At 31.8% G+C, this 25477-nt stretch overlaps 1 protein-coding gene across 1 annotated transcript; it reads right to left on the bottom strand.

Annotated features, from left to right (window-relative positions):
* On the bottom strand, window positions 18540-22595 carry LOC105173495 (uncharacterized protein At2g34160). Its single transcript, XM_011095254.2, has 5 exons — window positions 22221-22595; window positions 22056-22104; window positions 19324-19386; window positions 19155-19219; window positions 18540-18831 (listed from the first exon to the last, which is right to left on the bottom strand). The coding sequence occupies exons 1-5, from the start codon at window positions 22338-22340 to the stop codon at window positions 18739-18741; spliced, it is 390 nt and encodes a 129-aa protein (XP_011093556.1). The 5' UTR covers window positions 22341-22595; the 3' UTR covers window positions 18540-18738.

Genomic DNA, 25477 nt, shown 5'->3' with positions numbered 1-25477 from the left:
ATTTGCTGCCGACCAGTCGGAATGTTGTTGATATACATCGATCGATGGATCAGATAGGGCGGGATTCAACTTTGTGTCACTGTCACTATAATTTTTGGCAAGATTTGGTATACATTGAAGCTCATGTGTATATACAACATGAAATTGCTGCCAAGAACGTACTGAAGTTTGCCCCGTTTCAGACATTGCTTCATTCCATGTTAGAACACGCAAAAAGATAACTATCAAGACCAGTGCCGACTTGTTTTTTTAGGTACTGCTTTTCTAGTACCACAGTTTTCTCCCTACCTCCATTCCTGCCCTTTGCTCAATCATTACCAAATTAACGGTAACCTTTTTGCCTGCTAATAGGTACCTCAATCATATGGCTAATCCACGTCTCTCTCTAATTAACCAATCACTGCTTACATATGCCTGTTATTTTAGCTAACTTTTGATACATATTGCGCATCGATTTTAACTTAATTGGTGAAATTGAGGCCTCATAATTAAAATATTATGAAATGTACGTGCAATGATATATTTTAATAGCAGTTGTTGGTTTATTTGGATAGTAATTATTGATTAGTTATACAAATTTGATATTGGTTATTTGCATATATTAATTGGTGATAATTAAAATTTATAATGTAACTATAACTGATTTATTTAAAAAATAAATTATGTACTGATACTGGAAATTAGGTTTCGAGATTTTTTAACAATTTCGAACCTCAACTGATTGTTAAACTTATAGTGCCTTTAGAATTGTTCTTCTCCCGAGCTACTAAGTGGTTATTGGGTTCAATGATTGAGTAGGTTAAAACTTGGACTCTTTTGAGTGTACACGTAAGTTCTTATACTGTTAGGGCCTTTTTTCAGTATCAAGTATGAAATTAATTAACTATCAATTGTGGTTATTTTTTTTAATTTATTTAAGGATAAAATAAAACGATCTTTCTTGAAATTTGACATAATTACGAATACCCCATCGTTATTGAAAAATTATAAATACTCTCTTGATGTTTGATGAAATTATGTAATCTTTGGATAGAGGTATTAAATTATCAACTTTGTCCTTACTGTATTTTTTATTTTTTTTAAATTAACAACTTATAAAAGATCGAATGGAATGAATGAAAAAATTTTAAAAATCATAAAAAAATCCACTTAGTTCATAAAAAAATTAAAAAAAATAAAAAATAAATAAAATTATAATTTTTAATCCACAATGACATTTTGGTTAGTTCACTATAAAAAATGGCGGAAAATCTAACGGATTGCGCTAATTGTTAGACAAGTTAAAATTAGAGGATATTGATAATTTTTTAAATAATAAGTGAATATTTATAATTATGTCAAATTTCAAAAAGGTCGTTGTAATTTACCCTTTATTTAATTGTAAATATATATATAATTAATAGTGACATATATATATATATAGAGAGAGAGAGAGAACAAGGTGGTGATTGCAGAGAAGGGGGGAGGGTGGCGAGGCCAATGGAGGGGGCCGACGACTTAAATCGATGCGAAGAAGGAAGGGGGATGCGGTGATGGGAAGGTGAGAGGGGCGCGGAGGGAGAAAGGGAGGGGATGGGAAAGGGGGGAGATGGAGGGATAGGCACACTGGAAAAGGGAGGCGGAGGGGGAAGGGAGAGGAGCACGGGAGGGAGAAGGGGAGGGATAGGCATGGAGGAGGGAGGGGCAGCGATGGCGACGGCGGAGAGGGATACCAGCATAAGGGGTGGGGGATGGTAGAGATGATGTTTTATACTTTCATATATATAGATATATATATTATTAATATTAAAATATTATCTATTTATAAATTATATAAAAATAATAATATATAATTATATATAAATTTAATATTTTATTTGATGATGCCCCTAATATCATTAGACCAAGCCCACAAGTTAGGCCTACTAGCCCAGTTGACTAAGAGCCCAACTAGCCCATCAGTAAAATGGATAAAGCCCACCAGCAGGACAGATAAAATCTACCAGCAAGATCGATAAAAGCCCATTAGTAGGGAATAAAGGCCCATAAGCATACTTGCTACTTTATTGAAATGGTGGGTCTAAGAAATAAGCTCATTTCATTCGTACAAGTCATCATACAGCTGAGAGGACACGTCATATAACTTGCAAATATATTTGTACACATCACCCTAAAAATCTCCAAGTGGTTCTAGATATCGGGCATAAATGAGCTGGAAAGTCCATCAGTAACTGATTCCTAGAAATATGGACAGATTTAGTAAGATTTCATCCAGCTCACGTACCTCAATCAATACTTATTCAATCACCAACGATTTGTTGCGTATGATAGTCAACTCAAATAACTTTCTAATGACGTGCGGAACTTGGTATTTGACTTCGACTCTATTCAAATCCTATAAATAGAGGTTTTATGTAGGATTCTGGTAACATTATTCCATATTTTCAAAGTCTCTCTTTCTCTCATTGTTTCTCTCAGTTTTTAAGCTATTTTAAGCCTATGTTTTACATTCCACGAATATTTCAAGTTTTTCATTTTATTCTTCATAATCCGTTACTAAATTAAGCATTGGAGTGCTAACCTCTGTTTTGGAAGGCTAGTCCTTTGATAATCTTAGAATTTTCTTGAAGATTCTTTGACCTTTGTGGTGTGGCCAAATTTTTAGAACTTATCACTCGTGTCGTTTGTGAAAAACTTGAGCTTTGGCGTGAGAAATGACAAGTTTTCCCTTTTATTTCTTCATAATCCGTTATTAACGTAAGCATTGGAGTGCTAACCTCTATTTTGTAGATTTTCTTGAAGATCCTTCGACCTTATGGTGTGGTCAAATTTCTGGTATGCATCATTGGCATCGTCTGGGGGAAATCTTGAGCTTTGGCGCGAGTAATGCCAAATCCAATAACTCCGGACCATGTTCCTTTACTTTAAGGGGCATTGGTCTAAGGTGGAGTGTGTTATGTTTTGTGGCCCAAAGCTGCTACTTACTCGGCCCACTTGGAAGCCCATGAGTCCGACCCAGCTGGCAGCCCACAACCCGACCCATTTCCTACCCACTTATAATTTAACCCTAAACCTATCTCTATCACTCATTCTCACTTTCACTCATATGCGCCGTCTGCTCTCTTCTTCTTCTCTGATCTCTCTCTGATTCCCTTCCTTTCTCTTCACTGGTGAAATGGTGACTTTCCATCACCAAGACAATGGTGTTAGCAAAGCCACCATGGCTTTCCTTCTCGGACTCTTTGCTTGACCCTATTTAAAGGAGTTCCTCTCCCGTTTATGAGATACGGTTAAAAAACTAGTGAGAAATCCATCCTTGTGCCTTCATCTTTGTGATAACTGAGAAGAGTCTTTGTGACCGAAGTGAAATATAGATCTGAGTAATCGAAGTGTGGTCGGATTTTCTGATTTCATGGTGTTACCGTGGATCGGTGACTTTTGGGAACGGTACTTATCTGTGACCGGTTTCCCCTTATTTGGATTTGGCAGATTCTGAGCCGATTTGTTTAACTAAGTTTGGTTTCTATTCTTTCACAGTTTATCATTCGATATTTTTGTAATTTTGGTCTGTATCTATTAAGGAGTTTTGTACTCCAAAATTATTGTAATAGTTGATAAGATTGTCTGATATCCACTCTACAGATTGCAGTAATAAAGTAAATCATTTTAAGCCACCAAGACTGACACTTTTTCTTTTACGAAACGGCAAGGCTATGAAGATCCTGCTCATGTTCTACACTTTACAATCATAATGTCTTCAATTGTCTCAATATTATCTCTCACACCTTCACCAAGATTTCTCATTTTATTTTTAGTAATTCAGTTACTAACTTAATTATTTGAGTGAAAATCTTTATTTTGTATTTTAATCTTTAAATGATTGTCTAATATTTACAAATATCGTTCGATTATTGTGGTGGTACTGATCCTCGAGATGCATCACATTATATGAATGGTGTCCCTTGTTCACCTGTACACATTGTTTGTATTATCATCATTTCTTTCATATATTGTTTGTGGTGACGTAGTAAAATGGATGCAAATAGCAGTCAAGAATTACAATTGGTTGGGGGAAAAAAGCAATGATAATTAGACATAGTTGGACTAAGAAGGAGAAAGAGGTCCTAATGGAATTCCTGAAGAAGATTCTCATCAGTACCTGGAAGACTGACAATGAGTTTAGAGTGAGTTATCTACAAAATCTAGAGCAAGCAATGTCGCTCTTTTGGAAAACAGTGTAATTATTGAAAGCAACAATGTTTCAATTTTTTTAAAAGAATAATTCAATTTTTTTTTTTTTTTGCCTTATATGAATTTGAATCCAAAAAGAAAAAAGAAATACTTAAATTATTTGGTTTTTTTGTTTTTAAACTTACTAAAATAATATTTTAGTCCTTTTTTTTTTTTAAATTTTCATTATTTAGTCTATTTTCTCTCTGGAGTTCACTTTTCTCGCTAAAAAAAATACATGTGCATTTCAAGTTACCTTTTAAAGTTAGGATTCTTGTTCTTATTAAATTATTTTTTCTAGCATTTTTATCCATTAACTTTTTAGAGTAACATTTAGAACCTGCAATTTTTCAACTTTCGCGATTTCAGCCCTTTTCTTGTAGAATTCACCCTTCTTGCCAATGGAAGTGACCTCCATCGAAGAAAATGACTGAAATCACAAAAAATTAGAAAGATATAGGACCATATTGCTATCCCAGAAAATTAAATGATGAAAATGTCAAGTGACCTAAGCCATGGTACCAAAATACCTTTAATCCTGGTAATATATAAACGGGGTAATTATATTTACAACCTGGAGCTATGATTTGTTTACACAAACCACCCGTATTTTATAGAAATTACTATGTACTCCCCAAAAATGTCAACATCATTATATGAACTACTCTTATTTTTTTATTGACAAGAATAGTTTCAATAATTATACAAAAAGTATGAATTTGTGTAAATAAAACATAAGTCAAAAATACAAATAAAGTTATCCCTATATAATATTGACCTAAATTCCCATTTTTGTTTTGGCTGTACACTAACTATAACACAATATATACATTGTTTCTGAAAGACTAAATCAACTTAATTTCTCATTCTTATATTGTATAATCAGCCTGAGTATCTTTTTGATATCTCTTATTTTTTTAATATTTTTTTATTTATTCATCTAAATCGCGTTTTTTATATCATTTGATAGTTATTTTTTTTCTAATTTTGATACATTTTTTTATTCACTATTTCTTCATATCATTTTATATATAATTTATTAAATAATAGATATTTTATTTCAAATAATATTTTAAAATTTTACACTCGTAGAGTAGGCCACACATTACTGATTAATATAAAGAATATTATGTTGATTTCTTTCATAGACTCCCTTCCGACAACGACCTAGTACGGGAGGTATTCTCGACCGCTGGTGACCAATCAAATAGCCTTCCTTTAGATTGCTAAATTGTCAATGTTTGCTCGATGGTTTTGCATATACGTACGTACCACTTGCAAGAAACCCAATCAAGTAATTTAAGATTTGTACAAAATTTTCTAAGGGAAAGGCGTTTATGTATGCATATACGTGTATATATTAATTGACAAGATTGGTCTGACTTGATACCCATCACAAAATGACCATCAACACTAATGATTGACGAATTAGAGAATAGCCAATGTAGGGGAGTGATGGGGACTTGGAAACTATTTTGTAGTATAAGAGACGTCAAAAGCATAATTTGTACAGATTATTTGCAACTGAGATTAAGATTAACAAGAAAGTGCATCCAATTGAAAGATGGATTAGTCCCATGTATATAACTATTCGCAGCAATTTAACTATAGCAGGATATCAATACTAACCTTCATGGTGAAGGCGATGGTGGTTCCCCTGCGTTTGGTTACCAGATTCAATTTGGAACCTTGGATAAAGGATAGCTGAAGTCGTGTTTTTGGATTTAACGCTTCTTTTAGTAATTTTACACTCTTTGCCTTGTTGTAAGTTTGCCCCGTCATTCACCCACGTCATAGGAATCAGTTGAGGAACAGAGGGGGTGGATTTGCGTATCTAAAGGGGGTTCACCCTCCATAACGAATTGTAAATATTCTCATTTGCAGAAATCCATCAAACTGAAAATGGCTTCTCTCTCACTCGAATTCTTTTTGATTGTCTATGCTTTGCAACTAACCTTGATCCTCATAAATCAAAATTTCACAAACGTGCATTTGAATGTATTTTTCTTGGTTACGCTCTGCATCAAAAGGGATATAGGTTTTGTGACCTAACCACAAAAAGTCATACCTTGAGATCTAGGGGTCTTATGTTTCATGAAACAGTCTACCCTTATGCTACATCCTCTTAGCCATCATCTTCATGTCCCTTACCTACTATTCCCTCATATATTGAACCCTTATACTCCGGCATGCCACACGTGTTGTTCATGCAACTTTTTTTCTCAATTTATGTGTGAAAATAGTTTTTATATTCTAATTTATGAACCCTTATGCATCAATGGCGAATATTGAAAGATAGAAATGGAAGGGAGATATTAAAAAACACAACTCAAAGGGTCCATATTTAATGTATAAATTACTTGTCTAAATTTAAATGGATGGCCCATATTTGAGATTCTTAAACATAAGAACATTTTATATGTATTATTATATAGTATATATGAATGTTAGTATAAATATATAAACATATACTATTTAGTATAGATATATAAATAATTTATATATATATATAACTCAATATGATGTAAACTATAATCCAATAACACCAAAATAATTCAAAGATCTTCTATGTATTCTAAAATGATCGAAGAATTAATTTTTGAAATAAGATTACTATTAGAATGCTCGAGTTAGTAAAGTGTTTGTGAAACAAATACGATAGAAAGATTAAATCAAAGTGTAAAATTAGCAAATTTGATAATAAAAAGTGTATAAATCATGCAGAGTATGATAAAGCTCCAAAAACTATGGGTAAATGTGTTGAAAATCGTGGGTGAGAGTTGAATCTAAATAAAATATAAGTTAAAAACTTATTACCTTTCTTGATCTACCTATATACCTACTTATTGCCGTGGGGGTAAGAGAAATGGGGGAGGCGGTTGACACGATATGAATAACCTAGTTGTTTGCCACGCCATACGAGTTCCAAGCAGCTGGAACAAAATCTGCCACATCAACAAAGAACTAGACGAAAATAAAGAAAATGGTTATCTATCATCTTTATCCAGGATGTTATACTTGGACGTTCATCCATGTTGACGTGTTTGGATGGTGATATGTCACCCGATGTGTAAAATCAGTTGATGTGAACATTGAACTAGATGAGCCTTCAGTAGGCTATAATTAGGCAAGAACTAGTAATTGTCTCGCCAGCATGTCAAAGGTAGTAATCAACTGGTTGTGCATGTGGTTTTCTGGTACAAGTCTGATTGAGCCTGATTTATTAGATAACTTGGGTTACACTTTACCATTGGGCTTGAAAAAAAAATGGATACCCTGGGTATCATCATTGTCCCATACTCTAGTAGTTCAATAATTGTGTTAGACTGCTAGAGTAGAGTCTTTAGTCTTTTCTAAGTCAACCTCGTACATATTCAGTGTGAGAATAGGTGATCAGAAAACTAATTGAGTTGGAAATTTTGGGATCAATTCAATAATTTTTATTAAAGTAATAATGTCATGATGAATAGAGTAAGTATTCATCTTTGGCACATATGTTTATTATGCATACTAATTACGTTAAATGTCACTTTAATGTCATAATAAATACCCATAGATCAATTGAAAAACCTATGTGGTTGGGTTGTGTATAGGCTGACAACTATAAAAATTAACTTTTAAATGTTGGTCTGATATGTTCTAAGTCAAGGACTTCCGGACTAAACATCGGAAGTCCTAAAGACACTTCTATTAAGTATTGTATTTATTGAATGAGTGTCGTATTTTCGGCCACAAACATAGTCGTCTATGCAAATTTAGCAGGTCAGTTAATAAGGGTTGTCAACTGATAGTATGGGTTTAGTTCTCGAACTTGAGGAATCATAGCAATCGCATGCATATGAAGGCAGTATTTTGGATCTGGCAAGGAGTGATCGTATCTTTAGTATGGTCATTATAAGCCTTCCTAGAGCAATCAGAGTATGTAGTGAAAACAGTGTATTTCAAAAGAGAATATATCCCCTATCAGTATTTGACAAAATGACTCCTATACGCTTCGATATGGTTTAGACTCTGAAAGTCTTTGCCCACAAAATGACTCCTATACGCTTCGATATGGTTTAGACTCTGAAAGTCTTTGCCCAAAGCAATTTATCGAGTAGGGAACGGTTTCCTAAGTCAGATTGTGTAATAATTCAAAATATTTTTTTTTTATTTTATACCAGGATAAAATGGGCATTCCATTGATTTTTTCATTGAAAAAGTGTCAGGTTGGTTTCTAAAATTTTTCAGAATTTAGGGTAATTTGTGTAAAAAGGCACTAAGTGCCGGGGTGTAAAGGTAGTTATTCCTAAAACTTAATATGAAATGTCTAAGGAAAGGCAAATTCATCAAGATTTAAGGGGATCGAAGTAAAGAGTGACACGAAAATGGCAAAAGCTGATTTATGACAAGACAATCAATTTTGTCGGGCAATAATGTAATTTTTCAGTATTATTAACCAAATTGTCTTAAGCAAGTAAACACACATGAGAAATAGTATAGATATAATCAAAAGAAACTTTCAACCAATAAATGACTTACAGATCAATCATTCACCACCTAATCCACAAGATAATCACAAATTCAGTATACACTGAAGTAAACATAACTATAATGTGATATCCGCCTCATATGAATTAATAAGATAATCAACATATAAGTTTTAGTCAAAAAAAACTCAAATGCATCTATTGCACGTTGTTCGTAACCAAATCTCAAAACACACTCGGTAAGTTTACAAGTAATACTCCCGTCCAATTGGCTCATGGGGCTCGGACGTGGCATATCGTTTTAATTATCTTATAAAACTATCCTAATCTTACATACAATTATAATTATCTCATAGATCAATTCTACACTTACATAAAACTGAAATTATCCTAGTATTATAATCCTTCTACTCATATCTGAATATTCAATTGGTTTATTAATAATTTTGTTGATAAAAAAGAGGTTATTATGGTCATGAAAAAGCATACTACGTTCCAGCCGCAGGTCAGTATGGTGGGTTCTCACCAATTCAACACCCATCATCTCACGAATTCATGCTATATATTCATCACAATAATGTGTATGTATAATGTACGTATATATATATATATATATATGTGGTGGATTTTGACTGCACTTCAATCATTGAAATGTTGAGTTGACAATCCAACATAAGCTATTATTACACACATTGGACACAGACCCTTGACCATATGTACATCCCACGTGATACTCACGTGCAGAAAATAATTTTTAGTTTTATTTTGGAATAATTATTATTCTTTTTTTTTTATGTTTGATATAATTATATATAAATTTTTTGAAATTTGACAAATTAATCTAGTGTCTTTAGGTATGCTTTCGTCTAACAAATAAGTCTCTCTATTAGTCAAAATTCACTGAATTTATTAATATTAATAGAAAAAAAATTAAGAAAAATTAATATCTGCGCTCGATTAACCTATTGCAAGTCAAACATATTTTTTTTGATTAATTTTAGCAATGTGCAGATATCCCACTAAATTAAAACGCTCTATAATATGAAAAGCAGAACAAGCTAAGGCATTGCGTGAAGCTGAACTTTATCGACATAAACTCTAATGCTACGTCTCTAATGTCATGTGCGGGAGCTCCAAATGTTTAATCTTCAGGTCCTCTGCTTGAAACCTTTCTCATAACTTGTGAACTATCACCCTCAGCCACAGTCCATTTTTAATATAAATTACTAGTATATTTTCACAGTAATTGTTGGTCAGTCGTAAAAATAGTTAATATTAATAATTAATACATTGATTGTTATTGTTGAGTTAAAAACAACAAAAACTACATTCAAATTATACCCACGACACCCATATCGCACCTAAGTCCCAAATTGTAGCTACATGCTCCAAACACCAATCAAGCATATATAAACCTCTAATTAATTTGATGACTAAATGATCAATTTGCTAGAAATTCTATTTCAAATTAAATCTAGTCGAATTCAATCAATCATACTTCAAATGTGATATAGTGTTCATGCGATTAGTCATGTCTCCCTATATCATAAACAAATTGTATAACGAATATATTACATTTACTCTATAATTGAAGGAAAATTCTTGCTCAGATCAAGTCAGGCCTAATCAAACTAATCACAGAGCAAGTGCATCATATTTGCTATGTGATTGGTCACTTGTCCTTAACTGTACACCAATCACATGGCAAGTGTATTGCACTTTTCATATGATTTGTTTAGATTCAGGCGAGCTAAGACCAAGCTAAAATTTTTCATAATTGAATCAAATCTAAAGAAATCCAATTCAAACTAGAATTCTTAGTGTCAAGTGGGATAAATTCTTTTTTTTTTTTAAAGTAAGAGGGATCAACTATTAATAAATTGATTATAATCATTCATGTTGGATATCAATATCTAATAAATACAATTTACAACAATCATACTCTGATAAATAATATCGAATAAACTAAATTTAACCATCACCCACCATTACAGTAAAAACAATACACTTATTATTCAATAAAAATAATATCTCACCTATAAGATTCGAACCCATAATCTTAAAATTATGGAATCTCAATTTTATCAAATATATCAAATAAATTAGATCTCATTGAGCAGGTGGGACGGATTCGAACACTAAAATAGTCAACTATTGGTGTGGTGCACGCGTAAATAATAGTTTGTGGTGGCGGTGGTAGTAGTTGAAATATTCTACCATAAAAGCATATTGCCACATGGCAAACAAATCATAAGCCCAATCAACAACTACACCAACACACAACATGAAACCATAATAAAGGGAGGAAAAATTACATTTTTAGTCCCACATGTTAGGTGTATTATATTTTTGATCCTATTGTTTATAAACTTAATATATTTAATTCCACATAATAAATATTGTACATTTTTGTTCTCATATGATAAAAATTATGGTACATTTTGGTCCTATAGGATATAAACAACTTGATACCCTTTGGGACCAAATGCGTCATAATTTTTATCCTATGGAACCAAATGTGCAATAATTCTTATACTATTGGACCAAAAATGCTACAATATTTATTGAAAAAAATACAATTCACCCCTCCCCGTCGTGATATGAGAAATCAGCAATAAAGAACCCCTATGAAAACTAAAATAGTAAATTACCTCATGTATTTTGAAAAATGAAGCAAATTATCCTCTACCTAAACCATTGATAGGAAGGTAATTTGCGTCAATTTTTCGAAACACAATGGAGTATTTTGCTAATTCTTTTTTCACACGAGGTATTAGCTCCCACATACCACAGGGGGTAAATTGCATTGGACCCAATATTTATCCTATGGGATTAAATGTACTGAACTCGTAAACTATGAGATGCAACATATTTTATCATATAGGATTAAAAGTGTAATTTTTCCATAAAGAAAAGATAAAATAAAAAAATATATATATGCCCTTCCATAATGGAGGGAGCCCATGTGGGGATTACCACATATTTGTCTGTTTTTCCTTTTGAGCTTTTGCTCCTCCAACTCCACTCCACTCTATTGTGTTAATCTATGTTTAATGCGTTTTGACTTGTGTGTAGCAATTGTATGGGAGGATAGAATCCGATCTAGGTTCATCATAACTGTGCGTGCATGAGAGAAGTTGAAAGCTCCAAATGTAGGGGGATTCATTCATCTTTATGATATGATTATTTTGCATAAAGTGTCTCAATTATTTGTCACAATTCTTTAGCCACTTGATGTTGTCTTCCATTATATATCCCCAACCTTATCACTTTACATCTCATCATCTCTTTCTTGCTTGAGAGCTGCAATTTGTGTTCCTAGTCTTTATCTATTTTGGGCTTCACCTAATGCAATCATTAGTGTTGTGAATTTTCTACCACCATGTGATGTTGTGAAGCTTTGAATAATTCATTTCATGAGATAAGTCAAATTATGGGTAAATTATATGGTGCAAATATCAAATATTAATCTACTTGGTGTATGCAATATTATAAGTATATTTGTTCAAGTTGTAGTTGTAATATTTTTCGTATCGTAATTAGGGTCTTTCTTATTTTGGAATTATCACTTTTGATTTTTTTGTAACTTTTAAAAAATAATACTTTGGGTCTAGTAGCAAAATTTCGTTAGATATTTAATGAAAATTGTTATGTGACAGTTAAGCGCATTTGAACAATTCTGCTACTATTTTTAAGGTTAATTAATAAATGATCTCGTAAATAGTTGGACTAAAAGTATAAATATTCTAACAACAACGTGCTGAGCACGTCCCATTTTTTATTAAATATGTAATGAAAGAATGTCGTGTTACCAAAAATTATTTTTTAAAAGTTACGAGAACATGATTTGAGAGGTGTCGAAGTAATTTATCTAAAAAAAGAAAAATTAAAAATGAGGATGTAGGCATTTAAATTACAAATAATAACCTGATTTTTCAAACTGGTTTTAAAATTGGCATGATTGACTGAAAAATCTACGAAATTTACCCCAAAAACATATTTTACATTTTTCAAGATAATATTTTGACATAAGAAACTGTACATGCATATTTAGATTATTTAATTTGTAACTTTTCCATGATCAAGAATTATTTAAAAATGTCCAATTTGTATAGGTAAAATTATAAAAAATATATGAATTATTTCTAGCTCGAACACTTCCAAAATGCATCCACATTTTATTCTACACGGAGCTGTTCGGATGGAAGAAAGGGATTAAACGATAATTGATAAATTAATTATTCACTAGCAGTCACGATCAGGCACAGTCGAAATTTGTGCAAAATATAAAGTGAAAATTATTAATTATGTCTCTTTAGTTATAAAAATATATTTCTGAAGAAAAAAACTATTATCTACAATCGATGTATTTTTTAAAATCATTACATTTCTAATTATATATATTAGCGGCTATAATGATGAATTGAGATTTAAAAAAAAAAGGAGCCAGTAGAATTTCTAAAGATTTGAAACATAGTAAACTAAAGTAAAAATATTTAAATGATTGTATATGAATGATGTTAAGTGACATTGTATATAAATAGTCACTAAAAAAAATTAATTTTTCGCTGCATTATAAATAATCATAATATAAAATTTTTTAGTAAATTAATATTATTAACTAAGATCAAATAAAATCACTGTGAAAATTTAAAATTTTATCATCATCAATAATTATTTGTCATATGAGGTAACATCATTTTATAATTACTCATGAAAACAAAAGAATGTAGCATCATTTTTTAGGAATTAACAAGAACTAGCTGGAAAGAGAAATTGGGTTATCAATTTTAATTAAGTCTTAGTGGAAATCGTTGAAATTCATAATAAATCGAACATGATATTACATTAAAAATTTTATTTTATTAAATTAATTATCATATTATTTGAGTAGATAGAAATTGAGTGATGAAATTTTGTTCTTAATTAACTCACAACATTTTTTTTCCTAATTAAGAATTAATTATACATATATCTCTTCTATAGCATAACAACACTTTAAACTCTCGAGAATGTAGCCTAGTTCAATTGACGAAACTACGGCCCTGTAACTCTAAGGTTGCTGGTTCAAACTCCACCAAAGTGTGGGATATATCTGTTTTAATAGTAGATATTGTTGGCCTTATAGGTATTGATTGTATACAGTTATGTGATATTAATAAATAGTATATGATTATTATTGTTGCTGGTCGATGTTGGATATTGATATTTGATATTGGGTAATTTGCTAATTCTGCTTTCATAAAGATTTTGTTTGCTCTTTTGATATTTCACAGGGGGTAAATTGCATTTAACCCGTAATAAAACTATTAATATTATCATTAATGTTTGTCTACTCATTAAAATATTTTACACTTAAAAAAATTCAAAGATTCTAAAAAATTAAAGGATTATGGTAAAAAAATTTCAAAATTTCTAAAAAATAAAGGATTAGGGTCAAAAAACACCCTCTAGATATAATAGATAATAGATACCAAGTGATATTTTAAAATTGGGTGAATAGCAATTTACTCGCTGTGATATTGAAAATGAGCACATTACCCTCTTATAAAAAAACATAGCAATTTTTTCTTTTATACTTTTTAAAATCAAGCAATTTACCTCCATGATATATTTATTTCCAAAATATTTTTGTTCTATTCATACCCCACCATGATTTTATTTTGATACGTTCGGGGGATCGTGTGCAGTAATAAAAAAATTTAATAAAAAAAAAATAAATTCTCATCTTTATCTTTAATATAACAAAAAAAATATACATGTTCAGTTGATAACTCATATCAACATCAACAATCATGTAGCAATCATGGTCTTTTCTCCACTTCACATTATACATATATTGAATTTTATATTGTTTAATTAATTGATTGATTAGTAGGTGGGGAAGATGGTCATGGAAAGGCAAAGGAGGATCCACCCATTATAACACAAGGAATATGCTTTGTTCTCACAATTCCTTGTTCAAAATGCATATGATTTATCAACATGTTGTGGTGTTCGTTAAGGAAAAGGCATATCCATGCATCGCTGGGTGGGGTGGGTTATGAGGCCACAAAATATCTACACACATTAACATTTGTCACAAGAATATTGGGAATTTATGTGGAGAAGTAGATAAGGGTTTCATTTCAAACTCCCACATGGCTGCCATGAATTAATTAAGTTCATCCCCTTGTAGATAAGTTCTAAATTTTTTGGGTTTAATGCAAATTTAATGTTATGTGATATTGTAAGCGAGTAGATTATCTTCTTATAAAAAAATAATAATAATTTATCTTCTGTGTTAATTAAAATAAAGTATTTTATTCTCCTATTTAAGTAGGTGAATTGTTTCGTTTTTAATATAAGGGGGTAAAATTACTGTATTTTAAAAAATACAGGGGATAAATTGCTATTTTTTTCATATGAGGTAATTTGTTCATTTGTAATATTATAGGGGATTGTTTGCATTTTTTTCTAAATTTCTTGTTCAGTTTATTCATTTATTATTTCCAACAGTTGCAAGCCGGTGCCACATTTTCTTCTCAATTTTTTAGGATTAATTATACTTAAATCCTTTTTGAAAATACGAAATTGTATTTTTTTTAAACAAAAAAAGTTTAAAATTACACTTATACCTCCTCCGAAAATTCACATTTTAGATCCAACCTTCTTTCGTTAGGATTTGAATAAAAATTACTGGTGTTAGCAAAAGAATCACATGAACTTTTAACTTTATCCCTCATTTAACACTTCCGTATAATTATTTTGTACTTATACAGAAAAATCTGTAATGACGTTAACCTCACTCCATATATAGATATTACATTTTATCCTTTATAAGTATGAAAATATAAATAAAAATATTAAATGAATGGCAAAATTGAAAATTTATATTATTTTCTTTGCGGAAAAATTATTTGTTTAGTCGTTTAAGTTTGCCTGCTATTAATTTTAATCCTTTATGTTTACCTATTTTAGTTTTAGTCCCATAATTTTCAAAATTGCTTAATTTTAGTCATTTGATATAATTTTGGACAATTTTACCCCTACACAGCTTTTCAAGAGCAATTTTAGTCCATATATATCCATTCATTTTGCATCTCGTAGCTAATGCCTGCCTAGAACGATATAAAAAGTCTATATTTATTGAAAAAATATTTATTTATATTACACGTAGAGGATTAGGATGGACTAATAGCCTTTATCATTAAAAGGACAAAAGAGTCATAAATTAGGCTAAATGACCAAATCTATTAAATATTGATTAATAAAGACTAAATTTAATATTGTCAAAGACAAAGGACCAAAATGAATTCAAACCAAAGTTATTGGACAAAAATTTTCTTTTTTCCTTTCCTTTGCTATCATCAACATTCTTCATTCATACCCTGACGAAAGGGAGTCAGGTATAACCAAAAAATTCTCGAAGAAAATGTAAGTAAAATTTCATATTTTTAAAGAAGTTCTATGTGTAATTAATCTTAAAATTAATTATAATATCATCCTTGTGAACTAAAGATCTTTTCCCCCTTGCTATTGTTGGTCAATCGAATACAAATATTTAATAGATTATGATAAGATAGATTCTATTTTCATAAGTAAGCAAAACAATCAACACTCAGAAATAGATTAAAATAAATTATCCAAATTCAAAGATAAATTTGCATTTACAAGGCGTAACAACATCCGATATCAAATTGGAATAAATGACATAAATTTATGATGTATTAAGGTAAGAAGAGGAAATTTCCCACATATCCCTCAATAACATGGTTAGGAAAGTGTTATATTCTAAAATTAGGAAGGTATCTGCAGGTGAGCAAAAGGGCTCTAAAGGTCTCTGGTTCAATCGTTTGTAAGTGAAGGATTATCTTTGAGAATCTACAAGACAAACAAGCGTTAGAGCCAGGTCGAAGGGGATTCCGACGATGATACTCCAACGGTCAAGACAGTAAGAATCCCTAAAAATATATAATGAGCATCTGAGTAGAATAATGAGTCTGAACCTGGTTATAGGGCTACAGAACCATACTTAGATCTGATGGATGGATTTGCACGATATAATATGATCCATTAGATCGTGTTTAAATCTGATGGATGGCCATGGATCGTATCAGGACCACTAATAAAGATAAGAAGTGGTCCAGGGGACCAACACTGTGCTGCCAGAGTAGTGTAGGCGGCTCTGGTAGTACTTTTTTGATATTCTATCCTAACCTTCAAATACTTTCATTCCATAGATCCTCTAAGGTCCCATTTTTTATTACGTATACCTTTAGTGATGCTACTTGCTTTGACCTCTGTAGGTCTCTTCTTGGGTGTCGAAGGTCTCAATAAGGGATGTAGGAAATATCCCCACATCATAAGTCCTCCCACTTACAAGTGTGTCTGTACTAAGGTTGGGTAAGTGGAACTACTACCTCGAACTCAATACCTTCTGGATCTCTAAGGACTATCCATGTTTCCCCCAAGTTGAGTTTGAGGATCCATCTACTTGAAATATCCATTTGCCCTAATCTTTCCTTCATTCTAGGTTGTTCATTTCGACTAGGAAACCTACTAACACCTGGGATTTTATAGTTGTTCGCGACTGGAACTTAATGTGAAATTCTCCAAACACAATTGCCGATTTGACTAATCTCCCTGAGGCATCAGGTTTTGCTAGCACTTGCTTCAAGGGCTGATTTGTAAATACAATTATAGGATGGGATTGGAAATAAAGTCTTAACTTTCTGGCAGTGGCTATCTGTGCCAATGCATATTTTTCAATCTCTAAGTAATTTTTCTCTGCTCCTTGGAGCATGCAACTTACGCAATAAAATGGTCGATGATTTCGATCCAGTAGTTTTATTAAAACAAAACTTCAGTGTGCTCAGTCACTGCCAGATACAAGTATAATAACTCTCCTTCTATAGGTTTTGCTAGTAGGGGAGGGGAAAACAAATACTCTTTCAGATCATTAAAAGCTTTGTCACACTCCGGGAACCACTCAAAGTTTTTTACATTTCTCAAAATCTTAAAAAAGGGTAAACCTTTGTCTAAAGTTTCGAAATGAACCTGCTAAGAGATGCCATTTTGCCGATCAACTTCTAGATGTCTTTTACAGATTTAAGGGTTGTCATTTGAATAATTAATTCGATCTTCTCTGGGCTGGCCTCTATTCCTTTCTCTATGACCATGTAACCCAAGAATTTTCCTCCTCTTACCCCGAAAGTGCATTTCGCTGGATTCAATTTCATTCCATACTTCCTCTTAACTGCAAAGGATTCCTCCAAATGCTTGAAGTGATGTGTTTGTTCAATGCTCTTGACCAACATGTCATCAACATATGCCTCCATAATTTTTCCCAGCAATTCTTTGAACATTTGATTACCAGCCTTTGATAAGATGCTCCAACATTCTTTAGATCGAATGGCATAACATTATAGCAGTATATCTCGTTCTCAATAATTTATATTTTAAATTATTGGTAACTATTTATTTATTTATGTAAGGTACGCTGCTCCCATGCCTTAGTACAAATACTTCGTAGTAGTTTCGTTATTCTTTAACTTCAACCCAAAATTTTTACAAAATACGAGGAATACACTTGGACTGGATACATACTCGTTATTCATATTTTCCAATGAGATCCTGTATCTATATTTTTCTCTTTTTCCTGAATACTACAGAAGATATACACAAATATTCACCTCGTATCTGTATCCAAACCACAATATCTTCCGTAGTATCCATGCACCATAAATATTTTGTGATTAGTTATCAGAACTTCTATACCATCCAAATGAATTGCACAGCACTAGAATGGAGCAGGTTTCTGATGTCCAAATACACATTCATCAGAATAATTAGAACATGATAAGTGAACAGGACAGCAGATTCAAATGAAACTGATTTTGATTGGTAGAAATCTGTTTCGGATGCTAAGAAGTTTCGCAGGTGCCGAACTCATTGGAGGAGATCCTAGTTGTCTAAAACTTTAAGTTCTACTTAGAAGTTGCATAAATTATCACCTGAACCAGAAGCTTCTAATATAACAAAACAGATACCAAACAACCAAAAGATGAAAAAACCATCTCTAACTTTGCTCTTCAACATCTCCAGCTCTCTCCTCTGCAGCAGCTGCCATCAATTCATCAAATTTTTCTGTCTTCCCCAATACTATCTCAATCTGATTAGCAGAGAAAAGCGTATAGTTAAGAGAAAGTACACACACACACACACAAATAAATATATATATATATATAATGGTATCTTAGTGACATAATAAAGTTAGGGTGAAACGTGCAGCATGAGCGTCCTTCAACAAGAGAACATCAAATTTTGCATATGACGAAAAACCGAGAAATGTTGGCAAAAATTTTAGCAAAATAGAGAACTTGGAGGCGACACTAAATTTCTGCTGTGTGGAAGAACAGCAAGAACAAGAAATTTTAAAGTGCAACAGTCGTGACTCTTCATATTGTAAACATTAACCATGGATCATAAACTTACTTTTGCTTTTGAGATTGGTCGCCCTCTTGATTCATCTCTGATCTCAACAGTGGAAGTCATGATCTCTGCAGAGTGTCAAAAGCATCTTTGTTAACATGTTAGAAGCTCCAAACTGAGTCAACAACATTACATGAAAGGAAAAAAACAATGTAATTGCTCAAAGCCTTACTCTTTTCTACCGCAAACCCATTGTTCTTCAGGATCTCAGCAACACTGACAACAGTGGAAATAGCTGCACAAATAGATCAGTAACCATTAATGGAAATAAGCTACAGAAACTTCATAGTGAAACAAATCCAATATCACCATTATACAACAGTGTAACAGTAAACTGAAAATCATGGAGGTCAACTCTGATAGTAAGCAGAGAGTATGGCACAAGTAAGGAGGAGCTTAATTTTGGTAGAATAATATATCATGAGTAGAAATTATAGCCAAATTAACGCCTTCTTGAAAGACTCACCAACATTTTCAAATTAACTAGAAAGGTATAGTACCTGTTAAACTAGACGCTTAAGATTCGCTTTTTGTACACAAAATTGGACATGGCAAACTTAAATCCACAGTGCCAAAAGCCCAAGACCCTTTTTTGGTTCACAGAGAAGGATTACCCCCACATGCATAAGTAGAATTGCGTACGGTGATATCCGCATCCCTCATGCTTAGAAACTTTACCTACTTTTGTCTAACATAATGTCAGTTCCTTATTTGGAATTTTGGCTCATTCTAATATTACTCTTACGACATTAGCTACTGAACATCCGGAAACAAGACAATGCTGGCGCTTTTAGAATGTATATGCATACAAACTCATAAGTATAATCTCTCACATAAATATAAATATATATATCTCAAAAACAACAAGCCCTAGACTCTCTGCTTCTGAGAATTCCTAAAATTATTCAGCCCACTGTTCCATGACGCCCAAAATTACCTAATGTATCCAGAAAGTTTACAGTCAAATACCAAACAGAAGGTAAAAAATGTAATTTGTGTCCATATCTTTATAACTCTAATGAACCACCTCATTAATTTCTAGAAGAATCACCAGTTGGATCCTCCTACATGAGAGTTCAGATATCTTCTAAGTCAATAGACAAATGCCTATCTCATTAAATACAGGCAATATATGTACATACAGATTTTCAGACAAGGTATTACCAATGATAAATGTAAATAATAGATTGATTACTAAATAATTTACACACTTAAAAATGTTTTAAAAATATATAAATACTTACCAACATGGTGTCAGAGATTCTACATTATCTCTGTAGACAAGTGGGGGACAAAAGGAAACAGAACCAATGGGACAAGTAAAATTATGATCATGATATTACTGCATGACGGCTTTGTGCCTAGAAATGAACTATACATTCTGTAAATAATACAGTTTTGAATCCAATAAAGAAAAGGTTGTTTGACTGACTCGAGCAAGAAGCACTCAATCAGCAAGTGGTACAGTTGTAGGACTTAGCCTGGAACAACATTTGGCAAAATTGCACTTTTGGTCCCACATTACAACGGGGTATGCACTTCTGGTCCTGAGCTTTACGGGGATGACAACTCATGCACCATGTTTCAAAAGTTAACACTTTTGGTCCATCACCCTAACACAATTAGTAAACAAATCGAAAAATCATATGGGAGGCACGTGACCATTAGTCAAAGGCAGATGGAGGTCAAAGGTCATGGATAATAAAGATTGTTGGTTTCAGTCACAGCAAAAAAGACAAAATCCAGGCTTTTCCCTTTAATCCTCCCTCAATTCGAAACTCTAACTGAAGCAAACCCAAAATTCCTCCAAAAGTTTTGCCACAAATCTTGAAGAAATCGGCTATGGCTTTGAAGGAAGCAGTGGAGGACGATGAGTTTGAGCAATCAGAAGCTTATAGACTTCCCCAGCCCCAAGTACAAGATATATGGTAGTGTTTTATTACTTTTTGGGCTTAATATACTACTAATAGCGGTTTAAAATGGTTAAATATGTTTAGTGGGGTAGATTTGAGTGAATATTGTATTGGGACAAGGAAGTAAGAATTTCTTTTTAGGGTTTTTATTAAAATAGAAGACTTCACAAGGGAAGAAGTGATGCATAGGTCTAGTTCGATTTTTTTTCTTTCGGTCTTACACAGTTAATGCTCAACTGTTGCAAGCTAAGTATTAACAGATTTTGTGGGATGGGTTCCCTAACATTTGCAATGTTTTGGGCAACCGTTTCCCATAAAAATTGCAGGATTGTTTGGGCTGCCTCCATACCGTTTAACTAACGGCCAAATGGTGCTCACCTGCAATTTCCATCAGTTTTTTAATGTTCCAGTTGTCTCAGGACCAAAGTGTTAAATTTTTTTTTAAATTTGGTACCTGAGTTCTCATTCCAGTAAAGGACCAAAAGTGCATACCTCCCTACTCTATGGGACCAAAAGTGCAATTTTGCCTATTTATTACAGAAAAAAAGAGAACATCAAAAACACTGGCAAATCAGGAGGAGAACTATCTATCCATTAACAACATAAAATGGTTGGTTGGCATGAACCAACAGTTGCAACATAGTAAAGATGGAAGTCAAAGGTAAATACAGTATGCAACATATTTTGAAAGAATCTGTTCAGCTGTTTGCATAAATAGGATAAACAACATTTATAGTCCAATGCCTGACAATAGCTTAGCGCATCAACCACAACAGTGATCCCAACCAGCACAAATATAATATCATGACACTAACTTCTTAATCAACTAAACCCCAGTAGAAAACTGATGAAGACAGATATACTGAAGTAACTAGGACCAGAAATAGGAATGCTCAATCTTAGCCCTACCACATACGATATTGAAGCATACAACAAGCAGGTTGGTGAGAACGGAAAAAAGAAAAGTGATAGGTAAGAAGACGAAAATTACCCATCCCGAGAGCAGAAAGCTCCACCTCATTATGCTGTTGCATGTACCTCTGCACGTATTAACACATAACAAACCCAATTTCAGATCTATATAACCAAAACCCAGATTCATTTTTCTTATTGACTAACACAAAAGCAACCATAGAAGGAAAAAGAAAAGCAATACCTTAGCGAGGTTGACATAGAAAAATAGGGGCTTCTTGGTGTTGGAAACCTGGATTCGATTCTTCTTCTGAGAGTCCCCAGAGATGCTAATGTTGGTGACTCCCTCTGTGATTTCCTCCATCTTTATCAATTCGATTTACTCAGAATCGATTGATTTTAGCGTTACAGCACCAAATATTCTGAGCTTAAAGCCTGATCTGGAGAGGGCCAGGAGTAATTAGCATATGCGATAACAATTGCTGCAATTGGATGTGTATGTATGTATATGTATAGTTCTTCCGGAGAGTAATCAGCAGACGAAGAGGAAATATTCAGCTTTATTTCCCGTGTAGGAGAGGTGGAGAGGGGGTTTCGCCCTGACTGTAACCCCAACATTTTGTTTTTCCCATTTTGTCCCTCGTCTAGGGTTTCTTTCTTGCTTTTCTTTTCTCAATTTATTCAAAAGGAATAATTACACTTCCCTCCTTAAGACTCAATATAATTACACGTAAATTTTTTATAATTTGATAAATTATATTTAATATCCTTAAAATTTACTTTCGTCTAATAAATAAGTCCTTCTATTAGTTAAAATTTATCGAATTTGTTGATATTAACCAAAAAATGGGATAAAAATATATATTTACCTTTGTTGACTTAATATTAATTTATTAAAGGTCAAATAAATTTTTCTATGATCAAATTATCCCTATATATTTTCAGATATTAATACATATGGAGAGGATCAACAAATTCAGTGAATTTTAATTAATGAAGGGACCTATTCGTTAAAATGAAAGCAAACAAATCATAAGATTTACGGATAACTATACCAAATATAAGAGGGTATGATTGTAATTATTTTTTATTTAAAAAATAAATCAATAAAAAAGAAAGGGAAAACGAAAATGACAAAAAAAAAATTAATAATAAACCTAAAAAGTGTTATCTTCTTTATCTAGTCGCACTTCACCACCTTGAGACAACGCTTTTGGCATTAAGCCCCTCTAATTTCACATTTGTAGCACTTCCTGTTTCACGAATTTAGTGAAGATTTTCACATGAAAAACATGCGGCAGTCAAGAGGAATATATAAGGCCGTGGCAGTCAAGATTTTCACGATTTTAAAATATATTATAAATAAAAATAAAATATATAAATTAATATATTATATAATAAAAAGAAATAAAGAAACAAAATTATCAATTAATTTAAATTTTATAAAGTTGAATAAATTAGTTATTTTATCCTGAAGGGCATTTTTGACATCACAAAAAATAAGTGAGGCAGTATTATTAATCGCCGTTTGTAAATATGGAAGGGTTTTTTTTTTATATTAGTATAGATCTAATTGTAGAATTAATTAATAAATTAAATAAAAAAAAAATAGGCCGAAGTCAAATTTTACCTTTCGGCCTTACCTGTTTTGTTTTTCTTCAGCCGCGAGTTCAAAAAGGTAAGACAAGTTATTTGTTTAAATAAATTGATTAATTTATGTAATTAAATAAGTATATTATTTAATTAATATATTTATTAAAATACAATTTATAATATTCTATTTAGTATGTAATAAGAAAATTTTACCAATTTGATTAGTTATAAATTAGTGATTGGTTAAATATGGCAATTGAATTAGTAATGTTAGAATTGATGAATTAATTTACTTTATATCAGATTTAAATATTTTTTAATTGATTTATTCAATTTAATCAGGTTGATTAACTAGATGTTTAAGTATATGGGTAGATAATTAATTACTTGCTATATTGGGAGAAATTAATGAAAATTTGATAGAGATATTAGAAAATTATATTTGATAAATATTAGGAAGTTGTGTTTGAAAAGTATTATCATTATTACAAAGAAATATAAGATTTTGAGATAATTTAATTCAATATTGTTATTAAGGACAATAGTAATAAGAAGATGAGAAATTTAATGAAATAGATTCATATGAGTTAATTGACAAATTATATATATTTATAGGAAGTTTAGATTGTCTAGTTATTTAGAAGAAACGGGACGAAGATTTGAATAATATTTAATATTTTAATTAAAAATTATGATATTTTCGATATAGTTGATTATATGTATATAATTCATTATAGGATACAGGGATAAAGTAGAGAATTGAACAATCCCTTATTTGTTGATTAAATCGTTGTAAGATCGAAGTAAGTAAATAATTCATATTATCTATATATGTTTCCTTTCTTTGGGATACTACTTTTATATAAGTCCATGATTCGTGTTGGAACTAATCTATTTTGAATGGTATGAGTGGTTGATGATTTAATTTGAATGATTATGTTGTAACGTGAAATGAGAAAATACATTGAAATATTACATTGGTTGAATAATGTGTTGTTGATGCCTGTAAATAAAAATGTGTCGATATGGGGTCTTATGTGACTAGGTGCTTATAAGAATGATGATATGTGAAAATGAGGAAGTAGTGAAAATTGAATATAAATATGACATGAATACCCCTTAATGTAATTGAATAGCCTATATGACAAAATAATATGAAATAGTTATGATGCAAAATGAAAAGAGCTTTGATGCGAAATGAGATTTATGAGCATGTGTGGCATGTCAAGGGTATCATTTAAATATTATGTGATGATAGTGAGGTTCAGCTGGTGGAGAAAAATACTATATCACCTTTCTGGTAAGCAGACTAGGAAATGAGGGGTTTAATTGACTGTTATGTTATGAGACGATTACGTTGTGAAATAGAATGTACGCATTAGAGTAAAATGAATTATATTTTATATACGTTGCTTATTTTGTCATGTGTGAAACTATATTTGCTATGCATGTATAGGTAGTACCGGTTATTTACTTACTAAGTTGCATATCATTCCTCTGCTAATATTTTTCAAGTATAGATCTCTACCCACCGAGGACTAGGTTCAAACCTTGTATTTCAGTCAGGTCAGGGCAGTTTCTTTCCTTACCTATCAATAAATATAGAAATCACCTTTTGGGATTGTATAAATATGAATTAAAAATGAAAATGTCATGTGAACTGATTATAACAGGTTCATTTTTTGGTATTTGATAGACATATGTATAATCTTGTGGATGGGATGATAAATTTGTTGTTAGTAGTGATGATGACATTACGTGCATATATATACTCAGTAGGCACTAGATTATATGCATATTTACATATATAAATAAGATTTTTAATTTAAGTGTGATATTTGGGGGAAATATAGTTATAGTACCGTTAGAGACTGCTACAAAAGGTCTAGTATGAATTGAAAAAAATTG

This window comes from Sesamum indicum, linkage group LG11 (assembly GCF_000512975.1).
Source record: "Sesamum indicum cultivar Zhongzhi No. 13 linkage group LG11, S_indicum_v1.0, whole genome shotgun sequence".
NCBI classification, from domain to species: Eukaryota; Viridiplantae; Streptophyta; class Magnoliopsida; order Lamiales; family Pedaliaceae; genus Sesamum; species Sesamum indicum.
This window is presented reverse-complemented; position numbering and strand designations above follow the sequence as displayed.

Coding starts and splice junctions, on each gene's coding strand:
- LOC105173495 (XM_011095254.2), bottom strand. CDS start 22,340: ATGGAGGAAATCACAGAGGGAGTCACCAACATTAGCATCTCTGGGGAC. Junction 19,387..22,055: donor GCTTTCTGCTCTCGGGATGG/GTAATTTTCGTC, acceptor CTATTTGTGCAG/CTATTTCCACTGTTGTCAGT. Junction 19,220..19,323: donor TGGGTTTGCGGTAGAAAAGA/GTAAGGCTTTGA, acceptor GACACTCTGCAG/AGATCATGACTTCCACTGTT.